At 43.2% G+C, this 22,069-nt stretch overlaps 1 protein-coding gene across 4 annotated transcripts; it reads left to right on the top strand.

Moving 5' to 3' along the window:
• The first annotated feature begins 10,021 nt into the window (after positions 1 to 10,021).
• nudt18 (nudix (nucleoside diphosphate linked moiety X)-type motif 18) lies at positions 10,022 to 21,249 on the top strand. 4 transcript variants are annotated; one of them, XM_052040852.1, is made up of 5 exons: positions 10,022 to 10,123; positions 12,462 to 12,575; positions 16,817 to 16,970; positions 19,301 to 19,514; positions 20,630 to 21,249. In XM_052040852.1, the coding sequence occupies exons 2-5, from the start codon at positions 12,472 to 12,474 to the stop codon at positions 21,229 to 21,231; spliced, it is 1,074 nt and encodes a 357-aa protein (XP_051896812.1). In that variant the 5' UTR covers positions 10,022 to 10,123; positions 12,462 to 12,471; the 3' UTR covers positions 21,232 to 21,249. The 4 variants fall into 4 exon arrangements, with proteins under 4 accessions (XP_051896812.1, XP_051896814.1, XP_051896813.1 ...); XM_052040854.1 differs by having other exon boundaries at positions 10,093 to 10,123; positions 16,799 to 16,970; XM_052040853.1 differs by lacking the exon at positions 10,022 to 10,123 and adding an exon at positions 11,071 to 11,179.
• The last annotated feature ends 820 nt before the right edge of the window (positions 21,250 to 22,069 follow it).

Raw genomic sequence — 22,069 nt, forward strand, 5'->3', positions numbered from 1 at the left:
GCTCGGAGGTGTGGGAATTGACCAGTTGAATTCATTTGGAAAATTTGGTGGCTGATCCTCTGAAAAATAAAACCAAAATGATTTCAAAGACAGCGTGGAGCTTTTTTCCCCCCTGCAAAGTTGATATCAAGTGAATTTTATCATGGTGAAAATTCTGCCCCTGAAATGGAAGAGCACAACCAGTGAAATACTGGGTTTGACTTCTAAATGTAGCAACAACTGGACTTCAAAGCATGATCATCATGAGGTATATCTAAGTCCAGATGATCAGTCTTACACCTCCAATGATAATGGACGTTCTGAATATGTACATACACACCCAGTAAATGCTGCAGGTTTCTTGGTTTTCTTAATTGTGATCATGAATTTTCCTTTCTGTCTTAAAGTCGAAGCTGCTCAAATCATCGAATGTTGGTGACTGACCCTTTGATTGCTTGCTCCCAAACTCCCTATCCACCTCATGAACTGAATAGAACAGTCCGTATATCTGGATAGAAATAATAGTACGGCTATTGGTGCTTGATGCACAGTGACACCAGGCAAGCAACAGATGTGCAATTAACCTCAGGTAATTAAAACTGCTGTCTGAATTGCCTGGCTCTTTCACTATCTTTGTGAAAACATCTTGTCTTCTAGCTCATCGATTAAATATAATTGATGGAGTAAAGTTGTCCTATTTGTGTGGTGGATACAAACAAAGCTTGCCTCAGAAAATTATGTTTGTTCCAGTCTAGTTATCCTTATGAAGTCTTATTGCTAAACAACCATTCTCATACTGAAACTTAGTTACTCTACTGTAGTCTATCTTTCCAGTAGGTATCAATTGTTGGATATTTTTAAAATATTAAATGTTTTTTTAAACATTTTCCTTTCTGCACCTTTCTTCTCTTTCTTATTCTGATCTTTCTTTCCTTTATATTTCATCCAGCATCTGATTGAATATATTGAATTCACCCACTCTAACTTACCCCTCACATTCCTAAATTTCACCATCCTTTGTTTTGATCAGTTATGGAGTTATTCAGCACACTTGCCCTTCTCACTCAGGACCCAATGTCCTGTTGTTTCTCTCGCTGTGTCAGTATCACTTCACACACTCAAGTAGCCACATGAAAATTTTTCAAACACAAGTCTGCAAAGGTGAATCTATCCAATGCCAGATCCTATTGGATGTCCCACCACAACAAAGTCTAGCTCTCTTAAGCCAGTTATGCTGGAAATGCTTCCACCAACTTCATGTGACCTCTGTTATACATCCACTGTGTACCAGGACATTTTCTTTCTCTTTCAGATGGGCTTTAAGCCTTGGCTAAAACTGATACAAAGAACCAGGAGTAGATTCATCCTGTGAACATGTTGCTGAAGCAGATTGTTAATGAACAGGAGCAGGGTAGCAGAGGCAGCAGTCTGTAATCAGAATCAGATTTATTATCACTGACATGTGACATGAAATGTTGCAGCAGCAGTACAGTGTAAAGACATAAAATTACTATAAATTATAATAAATAAATAGTGCAAAAAAAAGGAATAACATGGTGGTGTTCATGGACCATTCAGAGGTCTGACAGCGGAGCGAAAGAAGCTGTTTCTGAACCATTTAGTGTGGGTCTTCAGGATCCAATGGTAGTAACAAGAAGAGGGCATGTAGTGTGGGTCCTTAGATTGCTAAGCAGAATGCAGTACATGGTGACACTTCAAATAATACTGTGGAGAGTGATATTTATCTGTCGTTTTTAGATGCTGAGAAACGTTGTTCATTGTATTTGTGTTTGATTCAATTTCCCACAATTATCATTTCTAAAAATCCTACTGCTATACTCGATGTCATGCAAAGACAAGATCTCAACTGGCAGTCAAGTTAGCTAGAGCAATATAGAGTCCAGATGAAGGGTCTTAACCTGAAACATCGACTGTCCATTTCCCTCCACAGGTGCTGCCTGACCCGCTGAGCCCATTTTTGCTCCTGGAACTCCTTGTCTAGCTGAACCGCAGAGTACCTTCACCAGAAGAACTGCAGCAATTCAAGACAGTTCTCCGCCACTTTCTCAAGGGCAATTAGGAACCCTCAATTACTGCTGGCCTTGCTGGTGACACCCAGATCTCAACAATGAATAAATATTTTTTAAAAACTCCTGCTTTTCAACTCTATCCCTTTCAAAGTAATTAATTTGCCTTTTTTTTTATTTGGCGTTCCAGTGTAATCCACAATGCCAGGACTCTGATTTTGTGATGCTGCATATATTGACCATATGCTGTAATTTTCTCTTAGACATCTTCCATTGAATTACACTCAAGATAACACACATTGAAATAGAAAGTTTCTGCAGTTACGATATCTGAACACAGGAAATGTCATGCAATTCAGAAACATTGAACACAATCATGTGCTATGGACTTGTTTGAGATTATCAGAATTTTTAACAAACTTTCTGCCGTCTCCTCATTGATGCAGCTGCTGAAGACGGTGAGGCTGATGACATTGCCCTGACGAAATCCGGCTGAGAAGTCCTGGGCTGAGATAATTGACCTCCAACAACTGCCACCATCTTCCCTAAGTTGACGAAGTCTCTGCTGTTCCCTCTGTTCAGCAACGGGAGAGCCAATCTGTTCCCGGTGCAACAGTATTCTACAGGAGAAACTGTCTAAAGTGACTATGTAAAATTAGCAGGCTTGACTTCTTCTGTTTCATTTCAAAATGTCTAGCACTTTAAAAATGTGGAACATAAATCATGAGCTATGGAGTTAGTTGAGTACATCAAAATTTTTATAAAACCTCTCCTGTCTCCTTTTGTTCTGATAGTGTTCACTTTCTTGGGTCTGTGAACATATATGGAGACCCTCCCCCACCCACCCATCAATCCCTCCTCCCCTGTATCCACCTATCACTTGCCAGCTCCTGCCTCACCCCTTCCCCTCACCCCTTTATACTAGCTATCTCCCTTTTACACTCGGCCCTAATGCAGGGTCTCGACCTGAAACGCTGACTATCCCTTTGCCTCCACAGATGTTGCCTGACCCGCTGAGTTCCTCCAGCAGCTGTTTGTTTTTACAACATACATATTGAGGATTGACCAATTACCTCCCCTCAAAAACATTCCTTTTTTTTTGTTGAGTTACACAAGAGGACTTGTATAAGGATTAAAGAGATAAATTCCTGTGATTAAGAGGCAATGTTTAACAGGACCTTGTATAATACCATGACCTGCTTTGAAAACTATGCAAGGTTCAACCAAATATTGCTGAAGGGAAGAAGCACTACTACCATATTGTTGATGGTACAGCTCTGAAGAATACAGCTGACTGGGATGAACCTCCACACCATCCATTTGATGCTTTAATTGATCTGTGATGACTTTAATCTCCTGGTACATTTAGATTTTCAGAGATTGAGTGCTGGCTGCCAACATTCTTCCAGTGCGTCCTTTGGCTTCTGCTCATAGGATCTGTAAAATGCAAGGATCATGTTTTACCACTTAACGACTACTTAAGGATATCTGGTTAACAATGGTATAATTGAGGATACCATTCCCAATCAAAACAAAAGATGCTGGAAACACTCAGCAGGTCGTGCAGCATCTGCAGAAAGAGGAACAAAGTTAACATTTCAGGTCAGAAACCCTTTGAAGAGGCTCAGACCTGAAATATTTTTTTCCATAGATGCTACCTGACCTACTCAGCGCTTCCAACATCTTTTGCTTTTATTTCAGACTTCCAGCATCTGCAGGTTTTTGTTTATTTCACAAGTTTCCAATTTATTATTATCAGGCAGTAAGACTCTCTGGGGGTCATCCGTCCTTATTCAGGACAACACTGCAGCCTCAATTGTTCTAATATCTGCAAATCCTCCTTCACTAAAATTGGATATAGGCTGGGAAAGGGAATAAAAGGAAAGTGGTAATTTATATCATGATTTTTACAAACTCAGGAAGCTCCAAATCATTTTGCAGCCAGTATTGGTATTGGTTTATTATTGTCACTTGTACCGAGATACAGTGAAAAACTTGTCTTGCAGACCGATTGTACAGGTCAGGTGATGTATTTCTGAAGTGTGGTCAGTTGTTCCGTAGAAAATCCAGCAGGCCATTTGAACACAGCACTCTCACAAATACTGGCGATGGAGAATGGAAGGCCCAGGGGTCTCAGTGAGAGAAGGGAGGATGGGGGGTCTTGGTGAGAGGATAGAAGGTGAGGGGTTTCAGTGACGCGGGATGGAAGGTGAGGGGTTTCAGTGACGTGGGACGGAAGGTACGGGAGTCTCGGTGACGTGGGACGGAAGGTAGGGGGGAGGGTCTCGGTGACGTGGGACGGAAGGTGGGGGGGGTCTCGATGACAGAGGATGAGTGGCACAGTGGTGCAACAAGGAGAGCTGCTGCCTCACAGCTCCAGTGACTCGGATTCAATCCTGACCTCATATTTTGTGCATATTTTGTGTAGAGTGTTCTGGGGGCAGCCCGCAAGTGTCGCCACGCTTCCGGCGCCAACATAGCATGCCCACAACTTCCTAACCCGTACGTCTTTGGAATGTGGGAGGAAACCCGAGCACCCGGAGGAAACCCACATAGACACGGGGAGAACATACAAACTCCTTACAGACAGCGGCCGGAAATGAACCCGGGTTGCTGGCACTGTAATAGCATTACGCTAACCGCTACACTACCATGCCTTCACACAGGTGCAGCCTGTGTGGAGTTTCCACAATCTCCGTGTGACCACATGGGTTTCCTCTGGGTGTTCTAGTTTCCTCCCACATCCCAAAGATGTGTGGGTTGGTAGGTTAATTGGTCGCTGTAAATTGCCCCTAGTGTATCAGGTGAGTGGTAGAATCTAGGGGGAGTTGATGGGAATGTGGGCAGGAGAATAAATGGCATTAGCGTGGGATTGATGTAATCATTGGTTTATGGTCAGCGCGGACTCTGGGCAGGAGGTCCTGTTTCCATGCTGTATCTCTGGATGATCATGACGTGGGTGGCCTCAGTGCGTGGGGAATGGGGACTTACGTGGTCTTGATGATTCAGAATTGAGAATGTTGGATTGGGGGGTTCAAGTTCAAACAGTACCAATAACCTGATACTATGTACTAATGATGAAGTCTCTGCTGGGACCTATAATATTGCAACAATGGAAAGCTGTTTGGCTGATAAATTAGACCCGTTAGTTCAAAAATTATGCCCATAGGAAATCATAATGCAGACAGTCGGAGACACAAGAGATACTGCAGATGTTGGAAATCTGGAGCAAAACACGAAACGCAGGAGGGACTCAGAGAGTCAGGCAGCATCTGCAGAGGGAAATGGACAGTCGATGCTTCGGGATGAAACGTCCAAACGTCGACTGCCCATTTCCCTCCACAGATGCTGCCTGGCTCGCTGAGCTCCTGTGTTAATACAGAGAGTTGCATATGTTGATATCCAAACACTACACATCCTTACCTCATTAAATGAGAGGGCCCGAAATTTCCGTCTCTCGCCGCAGCAGCGCACAGAATAGATAATGAGCACGGTTACTTAACGCTATGTGCGGAACTGCACCGTTCAGAATTAACGCTAACATTTAAACCGGGATCTCAAGGCTCAATGTCTGCGATTCAGCAGGGTTGAAAACAAGAACATTACTGAGCTTTTGACCTTCGTACCATCCGTTTCTGAATTATTTCTCCTCTTTAAAAAAAACCCTATTGCAGAAACTAATTCTCAGCTGGTACCCAAGAGAAATCAACACTTCAGTGTAGCTGTGTGCGCACAGCGAAGCCTAGTGGCGTCAGAGATCAGGAGGGGCTGGTTTCTTAAAGTGGAGTATGTATTGTATTTGAAAACTACTCCCATTGTGATAGACATTGGATTCAATGGCGGTAGTAGGGGTTGCCTAAAATGCAAATTAAATGTATTTATTTCAGAAAATATTAGGAATAACTGGAGACATGGTGAATCAGTTCCCAATCCCCTCCATCATTGCGGTGTTCCTTGTCATGTCTGCGTCTGTCTGTAGAATGATTGGCGGAGATTGCTCACAATTAATCGATTCATTGCTGCTCGGTACGACGGGAAATTGAGCCTTGTTTGTTAAGTTAAAAACAGAAAATAGATCTTTTTCCCTAGGGTAGAAAAGTCAAATACTGGAAGATATAGCCTTATGGTGAAAGGGGGAAAGCTTAAAGGAGATGTGCAGGGTAAGTTTTTTTAAAAAAAAGAACACAGAGGGTAGTAGGTCCCTGGAACACACTGCCAGGGGTGGTGGATGCAGTGGTGTTTGAGAGGCATTTAGACCAATACATGGACATGCAGGGAATGGAGGGATATGTTTAATTTAACACCATCATTGGCACATACATGGTGGGCCAAAGAGCCTGTTCCTGTGCTGTATGGTTCTATGTTTCTAAAATGCTGGGAACACGCAACACCAGAAAGAGAAGTACAGTCAACGTTTCAGGTCGAAGACCCTTCATTTCCTTCCGCGGATCCTCCCTGTTCTGAGTATTTGCAGCATCTTGTGTTTTTTTAAATATTTCCAGCATCTGTATTTTTTGTAAAATATTCAACTCTATCAAGAAAAGCAGTAAAATTTGAGGCATACAAGTCCTGTTTGGTCTTACTAGTTACACAGATTCATTTTTATTGATATGTAATTGATGTTGATACACTAATATTGTAACAAAAACATTTAAAAGACATTTGGACAGGTTCATGGATAGTAAAGGTTATGGCCCAAAAGCAGGCAAATGGGACTAGCTCAGGAAGTTACCTTGGTCAGCATGGACAAGTTGGGCCAAAGGGCCTGTTTCCATGCCGTATTACTCTATAATTCAATTATGCTGGAAATCAATGTTTGTAAACCTCTGATGGATCCTTATTCTGATCATTTTCCTTATCCACCCAGCTATAAATTGATCTTGCACCCAGCATCTATTCACTTCAGGAAAACCCAGTGGCTGATCGCCAGAGGACGTGGAAACATGGGCTGCAATATAAACTAGAGATCACGATTCTGAAAGAGGTAGAACAGGGAGATCTGGAAGTTTATATGCACCCTAATTCATTGAAAGTTGCAGGCCGGATTGAAAAAAAACTAGTTTGAAAGTGTATAGGATCCTGTGTTTTATAAATGGAGTCAGAGTTCCAAAGCAAGGAAGTCATGATGAAATTTTTTAAAAAACAATGGTTCAGTCACAACTATTACATGCAGTTCTGGGTACCACATTTTAGGGAAGATTTAAAATCTTTGGAAAGGGGGCAAAGAAACCTGCTAAAATTATTCCAGGGTGAGAACTTTAGCTCTGTAGATAGACTGGAGAAACTGGGAACAGGGGTTGTGAGGAGATCTGATAGAGGTATCTCCTCTTTTGTCCACCTATCACTGCTCTGCTTTTCCCTCTGATACATTGGGCCTCCCCTTTTCCTATCTTCAGTCCTGAGGAAGGGTCCTGACCCGAAACGTTGACCACCTGCTTTTCTCCAACACCATTTTTTTGTTTTTAACTTCAACATGGGAAAGTAAGAAATAAAAGCAGGAGTCACCCAATTATCCTCTTGAGCCACTCCACCATTCAACATGATTATAGCTGATCTTATATTTCAATACCATTTTCCTGCACTATCCTCTTATCTTTTAATATCCAGAAATCCAACAATCTCTGTTTTAATTCAACCAGTGTCTGAGCCTCCACTATAACCCAGCATAGGGAATTTCAAAGGTTCACTATCCTCTGAATGAAGAATTCTCTCCTCATTTTCAGCCCAAAATGCCCCACCCCTTATTCCAAGACTTTGATCCTTGGTTCTAGCCCCCACAGCTAGGGGAAACATCTACCCTTTCCAGCCCCCTAAGAATGTTGTACATTTCAATGAGGTCACATCTCATTTTTTGAAACAGAGGCAAAATATTTGTTTAATTGCTTTTCTGTTTCTTTATTCCCCATTATAAATTCTCCCTTCTCCATAAAGATTTTCCTTTTACATACCCAAAGCAGTTCTTAGTCTGTTTTTCATGTTTCCTGTAATTCTCACATTCTGTGTCCCTTTATCAACCTCTTTATCATCATTTGCTGATTTCTAAAACATTCCCAATCTTAAGGCTTACTGCTTTTACTAGCAACATTATAAGCCTTAGACAGCTAATGGTGAGTATTTAAAGAAAACCTTCTCTTCTCCTTAGATTTAATAGTTTCTAATTTCTCCAGTAATCCATTATTAGACCACTTTTTCTTTTTGTTTTGTGTCTAAAGGAATGAATATTTGTTGCAAATCGTGTGTTCATTTAAATGTTCATCACTGCCTATACGCTGACACCTCCTTTCATGCTGTTTCCCAAAGTACCATTGCCAATTTGTCCTTTCCTTTTGAACTACATCATTTTGAACAATGAAAAATTCCATTCTACATACTATCTGCAGGTTAAGAGCGGGTTCTTTTTTTTTAAAAACAGACATAAGATGATTTTGTCCACAAATTAGAAAGCACACAAAATTACTCAATATGGTAACCATACCTCCACAATATTCTAATGAATGGCATCAAAAACACACAAGACTGATAAGAACAATTACTAAATGTGGAGAGAGAGGAAACTAATTCCGCCATTCATAGGAACAAACATATGTACATACATCAGACTATTTGAAATCATATGTATGGGTGTCCATAAGTTGGACCTTTGTAACCCAGGGACAGCCTATATTGTAGCTACTCCTTCCAAATTGCCTCTTTACAACAAGATTATTAATTAATCCTTTTTCTTTGCCGAGTACTAGATCAACAACAGCCTGTTCTATAGTCAGTTTTTTGACACACTGGTCTAGAAATGATCTCACATACATTCCCGGAATTTATCCTGGCATGTACTACTTTGCTGGTACTACTTTGATCTGCTGTGTCGACAGGTCATTTAAAGTCCCCCATGATTACTTTATTATCCATGAAATGCAGCTCTAATTTCCTATTTACACCTTTCCCTACATCACTTCTACTTTTCAGAGGCCTATAAACAACTTCCAGCATCTCAACCCAAAACTCTGTTTGTCCATTTCCCTCCACGGATGCTGCCTGACCTGCCGAGTTCCACCTGCATTTTGTTTGTCACTCCAGATTCCAGCACCTGCAGTCTCTTGTATCTCCAACTACCAACATTTTTTCTGTCCCCTGCTGCTTCTTGGCTCCTCACAATGCCCAATTAAGTGCACTACCAGACTTCTTTTCCCTTTTTGGCTTTTGTTAACTGTACGTTCTCCCCTTGTCTGTGTGGGCTTCCTCCGGGTGCTCCAGTTTCCTCCCACATTCCAAAGATGTATGGGTTAGGAAGTTGTGAGCGTGCTATGTTGGCACTGGAAACATGGCAACACTTGCGGGCTGACCCCAGAACACCCTACGCAAAAGATGCATTTCACTGTGTGTTTCGATGTACATGTGACTAATAAAGAAATCTTATAAAGTCCTCAACTTTGATCATATTTCTATAAGGACAATGAGATCAAACACATTTATGACAATTTGTGCTTTAATTTGCTCACCTTGTTGTGACTTCAGCATACATTTTGATACCATGTTTTTAAATTTGTCTTTTAAACATTTTGTTTTCATATTCTGCTACTTGCCTTTGCTGCCCCTGTTTTGCAGACTATATAACTCTCCTTGCCACTTGCAGCTTTGTCTCCCTCCTTCCTGACTCTCCACTCCAGCTCCCAAACTGGATCATTACCCAGCACTGGGAACGGCTGCTCTGCACAATTTGCAACAGCAGCTTTTCCAGAGACACTAACTCTGTTTCCTTCTCCACAGATGCTGCCTGACCTGCAGAGCATTTGCAACATTTTCCGTTGTTATTTCCTCAGAAATGCTTCTCGGTTCCTAACTGGCCGACTCCACAGCCACATGTTTGCAACATCTGCTTCTGGACAAGACAAACACAAAAATAATTCCAGCACACAGCCCACTCACCTGCTGAGAAGGGTTTGAAATGAGGCGGTAACCAGGTTTTGATTGACATTTGAATTAGCCAATGACAACCTGCGCTCAGTCTAGGTCACAGACGCGGAAAACGCTATGACGGCGCCGGGAAGCGGAGGGCGGCTTTTTCTTTCCCTGTGTCCCTTGACAACACGGCCTGGGCTGCGCCGGAGCCTTGCTGGGAAATGGTGAGGGGGCAGAGGGAGGGGAGGTAGGGTGGGGGAGAAGGGGATAGGGTGAGGGTGGTAGGGGAGAGGAGGGGGAGGGATGCTGCTGGTGGTGGTGGAGGACGGGATAGGATGGAGGAGGAGGAGGAGGAGGTGGTGGTGGTGGTGGGGGGGAGGAGGAGGAGGAGAGAGGAGAGAGGAGGGAGGGAGGGAGGGGTGGTGGTGGTGAAGGAGGGGATAGGATGGAGGAGGAGGAGGAGGAGGAGGAGGTGGTGGGGGAGGGAGGAGGGGATAGGATGGAGGAGGAGGAGGTGGTGGTGGGGGGGAGGAGGAGGAGAGAGGAGGGAGGGATGGTGGTGAAGGAGGGGATAGGATGGAGGAGGAGGAGGTGGTGGGGGAGGGAGGAGGGGATAGGATGGAGGAGGAGAGAGGAGGGAGGGATGGTGGTGGAGGAGGGGATAGGATGGAGGAGGAGGAGGAGGCAGTGGTGGGGAGGAGGAGAGAGGAGGGAGGGATGGTGGAGGAGGCGGTGGTGGGGAGGAGGAGAGAGGAGGGAGGGATGGTGGAGGAGGAGGGGATAGGATGGAGGAGGTGGTGGTGGTGGGGGGGGGGAGGAGGAGGAGAGAGGAGGGAGGGATGGTGGTGGTGAAGGGGAGAAATGATGGAGGAAGAGGAGGAGGGAGGGATGGGATGGAGGAGGAGGGGGAGGGATGACAGTGGAGGGGGAGGGATGACGGTGGAGGAGGGAGGGGAGAAATGGAGGAACAGGAGGAGGGAGGGGTGGAGGAAGAGGGGAGGGCTGGGGGGGAGGGGTGGAGGAGGAGGAGGGAGGGGTGGAGGAGGAGAAGAGGTGTGGGTGGAAGAGGAGGGTTTTTAAGGTTGGAGGATGGGGGTGGGAGAGGAGAAGTCTCAGACTATTGAGGTAAATTAAATAAAATGTTCTGTATATAATTCTGCTCCAATCTCTTCAAAACACTTCACAATTGAAGAAGTGCCTCTGAAGAGTGGTCACTGTTGAATTTGGAGTCAGGATGGAGTGCGACTTCCTCCCACCCCAGGTCTGAGCTGGCTGATGAGGTCAGTGCAGGATTCACAGATTCTTTTCCCAGTTGTGGCAGGTGGTGCCTGAGGGGAGTGGAGGGGGCTGGCTGCCAGGTGTAAGGTTAGTGAGGTAGTCTGCACCTTCCAACATATCTGGAGGACTTCAGTGTACTTCTAGCTGTGGTTCTCCATACCATCCTGAATGCTCCTTCACCACCTTGAGTAATCATGGGCTAGAGATTTCTATGGATCAGTGAGAATGTTCCATTTCTTCAGTTCTTGAATCTTTTCCTCTGCCCTCCTGTTAATCACTTGCCCTGATAGAGCTTGGAATAGAATGGGCATGTTGGCCTGAGAGATAACACTTGGTTTGCTTATCCTTTGGGAGAATTTGGTGGATTTTGCAGAGACATCATTGGTGGTATCTCAACCATGCTTTGAGGCTTCCGCTGTAGGTAGGTAGTGGTAAACTCAGCTAGTTCCTGCAATGTAACCTCTTTCTGGTTCTTAGACATCCTTCCCTATCACCTCTGTATTTGAGTACAATGATGGGTCACCAATCAAACGGTTCTGAATGGTGTTGAATCTGTTGATTGTTCTCTTCCATCACACACCTGTCTTGGTGAATAAGTGGGAGTTTTTGAGGAGTCAGAAGGTGAACCATCTGTGAAAGAGCCGTCACACTGCATTGGGATTACAATACCTCAAAGGGCTGGTCTAAATTGGTTTATTATTGTTAAATGTACTGAGGTATAGTGAAAAACTTTGTTTTGCATGCCATCCGTAGAGATCACTTCATTCCAAAAGTGCATTGAGGTAGTACAAGGAAAAACAATAATTGAATCCAGAATAAAGTGATACAGTTACAGAGAGTGCAGGCAGACAGCAATAATGAGGTAGATTGTGGGTCAAGAGCCAACCTTCTTATACTAGGGGATTGTTGAATTGTCTAATAACAGTGGGATAGAAGTTGTCCTTGAACCTGATGATATGTGCTTTCAGGCTGTTGTATCTCCTGCCCAATGGGAGGAGGGGAAGAAGAGAGAATGTCCAGGATGGGTGGGGTCTTTGATTACGTTGTCTACTTTACCAAGGCAGGGAGAAATGTAGACCGAGTCCATGGAGGGAAGGCTGGTTTCCATGATGTGCTGAACTATGTCCACAACTCTGCAGTTTCATGCGGTCTTGGGCAGAGCAGTTGCCGTACCAAGCCATGATGCATCTGGATAGGATGCTTTCTATGCTGTTGTGAGTCTCTTTGTATTGGCAGTAGTGAGATTGCTTTTATTTTAATCCAGTTTTTTTTTCTCTCCTAAAGACGCTGATTCATGCTGGCTAATGGTCTGGAGCTGGAATCCTGTGGAAATTTCCCTCCTAGCAGTAAAGGCACCGAGTCCAGTTATAGGGCCAAACTGATGCCAACTGAGATCAGGTAATTCACAACTTGCTTAAAACTTGTTTTGCAGGTAACGGCTTGCTGTGATTTGAGACCCAGCAGCCTTAGCAGCAGAAGAGAGGAGGCTGCAGAGTTTAAAACTTGTTTTGCAGGTATAAAAGGAAGTCAGGCTCTAGCAGAGTGGCCATGTTTGAGTTCTAAGTGCAGTGTTTGAGGTCGGATTGCTAAGGTTTTGGCTGTGAGGCTTCGGCGAGGATGCTGAGCAGAGGAAAAATTCAAGGTAAGCACAGGCAAGGTGTCTCAACTTTAATGTTCACACTTGGTGAGTCAGAATGGCGGTTAGAGCAGCGGTATAATGTGGATGTGGGAGAACAGGGAGACTTCCAGCATCCCTGAGGACTACACCAGTGGGAAGTGTCCAGCTGCAGCTCCTAGCTGACCGTGTTAAGGAGCTGGACACACTTGAGATCATCTAGGAATGCTAAGAGCATCATAAGTAAGAGTTTCAGTGAGGTGGTCACACCTAGGGTGCAGGCTGCAGGTAGTTGGAAAGGTGGAAGGGGTAGACAGAGTGCAGGATTCCCCTTGAAAACAAGTATACTATTTTGGATACTGTTGGAGAGGACGACCCTTCAGGAAAAAGCAGCAGGCAGGTATGTGACATCAGGACTGGCTCTGAGGCTCAGCAGAGAAGGCAGAAAGTACTGTAATGATAAGAAACTTGATAGTTAGGGAGGCAGTCAGGAGATTCTGTGACTGCAAAAGGGACTCCAAGATGGTGTGTAGCTTCCCTGGTGCCAGGGTCAAAGATGTCTTTGAGCGGTTGCAGAACATTCTCACAGGTGAGGGTGAACAGCCAGAAGACTTGTACCAATGTGGACAACATGACATGGGTAGGAAAAGAGATGAATACAGGGAGTTAGGAAAGCAGTTAAAAAGCAAGACCTGAAGGGTAGTAATCTGTGGATTACTCCCTGCACCATGAGCTTAGTGAGGGTAAGAATAGGAGGATATTGCAGATGGATGCATGACTGAAGAGTTGATGCAGGGGGCAGGGATTCAGATTTGTGGACCATTGGAATCTCTTCTGGGACAGGGGTGACCTGTACAAGAAGGACAGGTTGCAGCTGAACTGGAGGGGGAACCAATATCCTAGTGGGCAGATTTGCTAGTACTACTAGGGAGGGTTTAAACTAGATTGGTGGGGGGGTGGGATCCAAGGCAAAAGTGATGCAGATGGAAGGCTGGATTTTGAGAGAGAATTCAAAGACAGTAAAGTCAGTAGACAAGACGGGCAGGGAGCAAGGAAAGGCTGTTGGATTAAATTGCATTTATTTCAATGCAAGAGGCCTGACAGGCAAGGCGGATGAACTCGGGGCATGGATAGCTACGTTGGACTGGGATATTTATAGCCATTACAGTATCATGGCTAAGGGAGGGACAGGACTGGCAGCTGTCTGTTGCACGGTGGAGGAAATGGAGGAGGGAGAGTTGCATTTCTAATTAAGGGGAACATCATGGCAGTAGTCTGAGATGAAATTACTGAGGGATCATCAGGCTTTATGGGTGGAGCTGAGAAATAAGAGGATGATTACCTTGTTGGGATTGTACTGCAGGCCTCCCAATAGTCAACGGGAATTAGAGGAGATTGCAGAAAGTTGCAAGAATAATAGGGTTGTCATAGGGGATTTTAACAGACCTAATATAAACTGGGATGTGGTGTTAAGGGCTTAGATGGGGTGGAATTTGTTAAGTGTGTTCTGGAAAATTTCCTCATGCAATATATTGAAGGCCCTACCAGGGAGAGGGCAAAGTTTGACCTACTCTTAGGAAGTGAGGCAGGACAAGTGACTGAGGTTGTCAATGGGGGAGCACTTTGGGACCAGCGACCATAGTTCATAGTTATGGAAAGAGACAGATCTGGTCTGCAAGTTAAAGTTCTAAATTAGGGGAAGGCAAATTTTGACGGTATTAGACAGGATCTTGTTTGCGGGCAAAGAGACATCTGACAAGTGAGAGGCTTTTAAAAGTGAGATATTGAGAGTTCAAGATCCGCATGTTCCTGTTAGCGTGAAGGGCAAGACTGGCAGGAGCAGGGAACCCTGGATAACAAAGGATATTGAGGCTCTTTTCAGGAAGGAGGAAGAGGAGGCATGGGTCAGGTACAGGCAGCTGGGATCTTGTGAATCCGGGAGGAGTATGGGGGTTGCAGGAGTATTCTCAAGAAGGAAATCAGAAGGGCAAAAGGGGGACATGAGATACCTCTGGCAGAGAAGATTAAGGAGAATCCAAAGAGATTTTGTAAGTATGTTAAGGGAAAAAGAGTAACTAGGGAGAAAATAGGACCCCCCAAAGACCAAAGGGGACATCTTTGTGAGGAGCCACAGGAGATGGGTGAGGTCCTCAATGAGTATTTCTCCTCTGTCTTTACCATGGAGAAAGACATGAAGACTTCGGACCTTGGGATAGTTAATGGGAAGGTCCTGGGATCGTCTGCATTACAGCAGAGGAGGTATTAGATGTCTTAAAACGTATGAAAGTAGATAAATCTCCAGGGCCTGATTAAGTATAAGCAAGAACACTGTGGGAAGCTAGAGAAGAAATTGCAGGAGTCCTAGCTGACAGGTGAAGTACTGGAAGGTGGCTAATGCTGTGCCTTTATTTAAGAAGGGCTACAAAGAAAATCCTGGAAATTTTAGACTAGTAACCCTAACATCTATGGTAGGTAAGTTATTAGAGGGGATTCTGAGGGATAAGATGTACAAGCATTTGGAAAGTCAGGGGTTGATTACGATCAGTACGGTTTTGTGCATGGGAGATCGTCTCTCTCTCAAATTTGAGTGAGTTTTTTGAAGAAGCAACCAAGAAGGTCGATGGGGACGGGGCAGTAGACATGGTCTATATGGACTTCAATAAGGCCTTTGATGAAGTTCTGCATAGTAGGCTACTATGGAAAGTTGGATTTCATGGGATCCAGGGAGAGCTGGCTGATTGGATACAGAATTGGCTTGATGGCAGGAAGCAGAGGGTGATGGGGGAAGGTTGTTTTTCAGACTGGAGGCCTGTGACTAGTGGTGATCCCCAGGGCTCGGTGCTGGGCCCATTGCTATTTGTCGTCTATATCAATGATATGGATGAGAATGTACAAGGCATGGTTAGTAAGTTTGCAAATGACACTAAAATAAAAAGGTGGTGTCATTGATAGTGAAGATGGTTATCAGGATTTACAGAGGGATCATGATCAGCTGGGTAAGTGGGCCGAGGGGTGGCAAATGGAGTTTAATTTGGATAAGTGTGAGATGTTGCATTTTGGGAAAACAAATGAGGGTAGGACTTTCACAGTGAAGGGTAGGTCCCTGGGGAGAGTGGTAGAGAAAAGGAACCTAGGAGTACAAGTACATGGTTCCCTGAAAGTGGTGTTGCAGGTAGACAGGGTGGTGAAGAAGGCTTTTGGCATGCTGGCCTTCATCAGTCAGGGCATTAAGTACAGAAGTTGGGATGTAATGTTGAAGTTGTACAAGATGTTGGTGAGGTTGCATTTGGAATGTTGTGTTCAATTTTGGTCACCCTGCTATAGGAAAGATGCCATTAAGCTGGAAAGAGTGCAGAGGAGATTGGAGGATGTTGCCAGGACTCGAGGGACTGAGTTATGGAGAGAGGTTGAGCTGGTTGGGACTTTTTTCATTGGCGCGTAGGAGAATGAGGGGTGAATTTAGAGGTGTATAATATCATTGGGGGGGGGGCGGGGAAAACCAGATAGGGTGAATGCACACAGTTTTTTTTCCCAGGGTTGGGGAATCAAAAACTAGAGGGAATAGGTTTAAAGTGAGAGGGGAGAGATTTAATAGGAAACTGAGGGGCAACTTTTTCACCCAGAGGGTGGTCAGTATATGCAATGAGCTGCCAGAGGAAATGGTTGAGGCAGGTACATTAACAATATTTAAAAGATACTTGAACAGGTACATGGATAGGAAAGGTTTAGAGTGATATGGGCTAAACACGGGCAAATAGGACTTGCTTAGATGGGAATCTTGGTTGGCATGGACAAGTCGGGACAATCGGCCCGTTTCTGTGCTATATGACTGACAACTGTTACCTAACCTCGTTCTGTAGGATTTTGTATAATGCAAGAAAGTTCCTTCAATTACCAATTGATTTCAAGAACCAGGGTTGTTTCTTAGTGCATAAATGCTATACTGTATATATTTAATTTCCCTACTTTTTGGTTCTTTCAAGTTAGTATTTTTACTTTGACATAGGTAATTTTTTTTATTAAGAGATATGGATTTGATTGAAAATCAACTGGAGCTCCTTTTGAAAGGAGGAGGCATGGAGGTACAGAACTACGACTCCCCCCTGGATGAAGTGGTACCAGTAATTGTGCGGAAGACCGTTTGTTACATCGTGGCTGCGATAATACTAAATGAGCAGGTAAGGCTGTTGTCTCATCTACTCCCTGGGAGCCAAATGTGTTGGAATTTGGCTAGGTCCAGAACTATGTACTGTTGCTGTGCAGTTAGAAGATGTAAGGAGCTTTGTGCCGCTTTGCTTTTCCTGCTAGCAGATCTTCTGCCACTATTATCTTTCTAAAAACTTCCTCAAACCTAATCGTTAGGCCTATACTTAGCTCATCCTTTCAGTTAACTTCCTTCTTAACTCTGCTTCAGTCTTCCTTTAGCTTATTGAGAGATTTTGTTTTTGAATTCAAGATACAAATTGTGTAAAGGGGTGGGCAATGGAAGAACCACAAAGATGATTTTAAAAACATTGGTTTTGCGCTTCCTTCCATCCAACCTTGTTGGACCCGTGACCTGACCTGTAGCTCAGTAAGTAGGCTGGGATCTCCTTTCAGATTTTCACATTTGTGAAGTCTAGCATAACTGTATAGAGAAGAGCGCAGGTGGCATTGTTGCTATTTTGTTTTTTCTGTGAAATTGTCCAGTGCATGGTCCTGACCGTTTTGTACAGGAATATTTGTTTCTCTGACTGCCTTTTGTTATATTTTGAGAACAGGTTATAGATGAGGTGTATTATGAATTAGTGAATAGGTGATAGAACTCTTGATTTCCCAGAACTGCTTGTTGGCAAAAGAAAGACAGCAGAAGGCAAGGTGTTTCTTATCTGAAGTCCTGACCAAATCTTGGACTAGAAAACTATCCAGAAGCTCGATTTCCAAAGTTGGAAGAACATTTGGTAAGTTTCGCAGTTGTAAGAAAAGTGAAGACTGAAGGGAATCACTGACACTGATATTTTTAAGATAAAGAGACTAGAAATGACTACAACAGCAAGAAAGAATAGGGGTGAAGGTTCACTGATCAATTTGTAAACAATTCTTGATGCCAGTATTGTGACCCATATATCAGAGACACTGCCCACAGAGAAGCAGAGTTAAAGGTTTGGACATTCTTTCTGCATTAAGTGTGCAACTGGCGCTCATTTACTTTAGTTTTCAGTGCATTGGTCCTGGAGTTGGCTCCTCATGTGTTCACACTGTCACCTTCACATTCATTATGTTGTCACAATAAAGGATTTGGATTGTACATTGTAATATTAGACAATGTTTTGCTGATGTGCGTCAACTAAATGTCATAACATAAATGTAGATGAGATAAGAACAGGTGTTTGGACTTGTGTCAGAAAGAGACGGTCTTTTAAAAAGGTACATAAGTAATGTGAGCAGGAGTAAGCCAATTGGATTTCAACCCTATTCTGCCATTCGATGAGATCATAACTGATCTCAACCTCTTGACCTCAAAATTACTTTCCTGTTCTCTCCCCATATCCCAGAGAAATTTAAGAAACAAGAAATAAAAATGTAGCAAGACTGAAAGTGATTTTGCAATATTATAAAAAGGCATTTTAAAAACAAAACAATGCAATTCCTGTCAGCTTTGGGAAAATTTTACAATTATAAATTGGGAACTGTAAGTGGGAAATAGTGTTTTTGCCTCTTACCTGTACCCTGTATGCCAACAGCTTTCCTAAAGCTGGTTAAGAAACAACTAAAAATTGCAGATGCTGGAAATCTGAAAAAATAAATGCTAGGGGAAAACTCAGCAGGTCAAGCAGAGTGTGCAGAGAGAGAAATAGTTAATGTTTCAGATCAATAACCTTGACCTTTGGTTAGTCACGTACAATACCACACGATTTAAAATAAGTGCTATGACAGAGGCAAAAAGACATCGTAAACAATCAGTTTAAAAGAGTAAAGTGAGGCAAACGTTTGGATAGAGGGGCCAGCCCAAAGTACTGAGAATCCAAGGAATGTGACAAACTGGCTTGGTTGTAGTTTTGCTAATTTTTAATTCGAAGAACATTACCAGGGTGCTTAATTAATGATATGATGCAGTTATAAGGGCGCTGCTACTCCACTGACGTGAACATATCTGCACTTTGGATAGCAATGATGGTGGTCTGTTTGAACCTTAATGGGGTTTCAGTTGCAGAAATCTTGTCTCCTTAATACAGTTGGTGTACTGGTATTTAACAGTGCTGTTAAGTGTATGGGCATGCATGCATTTGTTCCATTTTCATGGTTAGCTTGCTGACTGGTGTTGTTGCTGGGATTCAAGACCCAGATTTGATGGTGGTTATTCTAATGACGACTCTGCCCTGCCGGGTTGTATGTTGGATTTGGGAAAGTCCACTTGTACGCTAATGACGGCAAAGTTGTAGTTTTTGTTGAAGATGACATGGACCACTTTTTCTCCCAAAGGCTAAGTTTACAATCCTCGCAACTTTTACTTTATCTAAACGTGCAGAAAGAAGTGGTGATGATGCAGGAGGCAAAGCAGGAATGTTACGGCAAGTGGTACCTGCCAGCCGGGAGGATGGAACAAAATGAAACCATTGTCGAGGCTGTGAAGAGAGAAGTTCAAGAAGAAACCGGTTTGGAGTGCGAGCCCTACACCCTGCTGAGCGTGGAGGAAAGAGGTCCACGGTGGATCCGTTTCGTTTTCCTGGCAAGAGTTACAGGTTTGCATTTCCCTTTGCGGTGGGAGTGGTGGTAATTAAAGTGGTTGCTACACTGTAGGAAAAGTAGTGACTACAGTCCTAAATTGTTTCTTTTGGAATGTATACATTGGGTATGATGCTTTGATGTGAAAATTTTTAGGGAGATGAGATTGGTATTTAGTGACATTTTAGGACACAAATAGAGTCTTGAAGTCATTAGACTTGTACAGCATGAAAACAGGCCCTTTGGCCCACTGCATCTATGCTGACCATCATGCTATCTATTACTAATCCTACATGCCTACATATCCCTCTATGCCCTGGTCATTCAAGTACCTGTCCAAATGCCCCTTAAATGTTGTAACTGTTCCTGCCTCCACCATCACCTCTGGCAGCTCTTTCCAGATACCAACTACCTTCTGTGTGAGGAATTTACCCTTCAGATCCCCTTTAAACCTCCTCCCTCTCTCCTTAAACCGGTTGGGCAGTTTCTTCCCTTCTGGACTCAATACTGTCTACATTTCAGGCTGCCTCAGGGAAGCAGCCAATGTAATCAATGACCCCTTCCCACCCCGTACATTGTCTTATCTCCCCCCTTCCATTGGGCAGAAGATACAAAAGCTTGAAAGCGCACACCACCAGGCTCAAGGACAGCTTCTATCCTGCTGTCGTAAGACTACTGAACCTTAAGGCACGTGTTGTTGCATGACTATCTTTTTTTCTTTACATCATGCCTAGTGTTGATGGGCTGTCTGATATAGGAAGCTGAATTATTCTTTCAAAAACCTAAGTATGATGGACTTAGCTTTTGAGATCTTTGTGCAATGGATTTCCGTAAGTAAAAATGATGAATTAATGGCAAATGGTAAATTGAGTGGACAACTTCTGTAAATGTTTCCTGTAACTCATGGAAATAATTTTATGCACCATTTTTGTAAGTGTTGTGTTCATGGAGCTAAAGAAGCATTAACATTAAGCTTCACAGAGGTAATTTTTACCTGGAATTTTATTATTTACAGAGTTTTCATAATCACAGATTGTCAATTTACTCTTCTAGTGACTTAAAAACTGTGTATCGGATGGTTGTTTAGTTGGCGTGTCCAATGCTGACATTAAATGATGATGTTTATTTCTAGGAGGGAACTTGAAGACTACATCAGAGAGCGATGCAGAATCCTTGCAGGCGAGATGGTGGGACAGAGTGTCGCCACTTCCACTGAGAGCCAGAGACATCTTAAATTTGATCTCATTTGCTGTCAAACACAAAGAGAAAGCTTCTCATCCAGTGACTATGCCTGTTGAGTTGCCCTGCTCAGTTGTGTGTCACCGAGTAGTATCAGCCTTTCTCAACAAGAACAATGAACTGTGGCTGCTGAGCAACAATCAGGGCTACCCTCATTTCCCCGTGACAGTTTGTGGCTCCTCCTCGGCTGACCTATCTTGCAGCGTAGAAGTGGCCATCTACAGACTGATCAAGGAGTGCTTGAGGGATTCGCAGGTCAAGGTGAAAACTCATGGTATCTTGGGGTTGCAGCACAGCAGTGGAATCACTGGGAAGACAGATGGTGTTTGTTTCAATGTGCTAGTTACTGTCGCCCAGATGGAAACTACATTCGGCCAGTTCCCTCCAGATATTAACAACGTGAAGTACGCTTGGCACAAAGTGGATAATGATGATTTAAAAATTCAGTTGTTAGAGAGATTGTCATTTTCTTCTGTTGTGCCATTTTTGAATTAAAGTGACAAGGGAACCGGAGTAAGAGGATTGAATTTTTTATACTCATTATCTGCGTAGGGCTTCTAACGCACATAACGTTGAACTATTGTTATTTCTGTTCATAATATGGACATAGAAATGCAAAGAATGATGACTGTAACTTGGAATTGCATCACTTAAGCAACTACTTCCCTCTTCAATCTTTTAAATCAGATTTCACAATCAAATTAAGCAGAAAAAACCTGTATTAACAGTTGGGCTTCAACATGTGGGAAAGGTAAAGACTTGATGGTATTACATTAACAGAAAATGCCAGAAATTCTTGGGATCAGATAGCATCTGTGGAGAGAGAGAAACAGAGTTAACTTTGCAGGGTATTGACCCTTTCAGAATTGAGAAAAAAAGATTTTTTTTTGAAGTTTTAAATCTCAGAACTGAATCTTGAAGATGCTATCATTTTCTTCCCCCACTGGTTTGATCCCTTATTCAACCTTTGTTTCCTTACTCCAAAGTTAATGATACAGGCCTTAATTTAGCTAACTAATCTATTATGTGGTAAGTGCCTGTTGAAAGTCTTGTACACCACAATGCACCAACCCTTACTATTTTATTAAAGAGCTCAATCAAATTAGTCAACTATATTTTCCCTTTAAGGGTGTTGAATTTCATTTATTAGTCCATCCTTTTCTAAAAGCTGATTAAAATCAATTTAGAATTAAATTAAACATTTCCCCACTACAGAATAAATACACCGGCTATTTTGTCTCAATCCTCCTGACTAACTGCACTAAACACTCTCACAATGGAATGGGAATACAGGGGGAAGGGACCATTTAGCCCCCTGAAACTGTTCTGCCAT

Source organism: Pristis pectinata, chromosome 29 (genome assembly GCF_009764475.1).
Source record: "Pristis pectinata isolate sPriPec2 chromosome 29, sPriPec2.1.pri, whole genome shotgun sequence".
NCBI lineage: Eukaryota > Metazoa > Chordata > Chondrichthyes > Rhinopristiformes > Pristidae > Pristis > Pristis pectinata.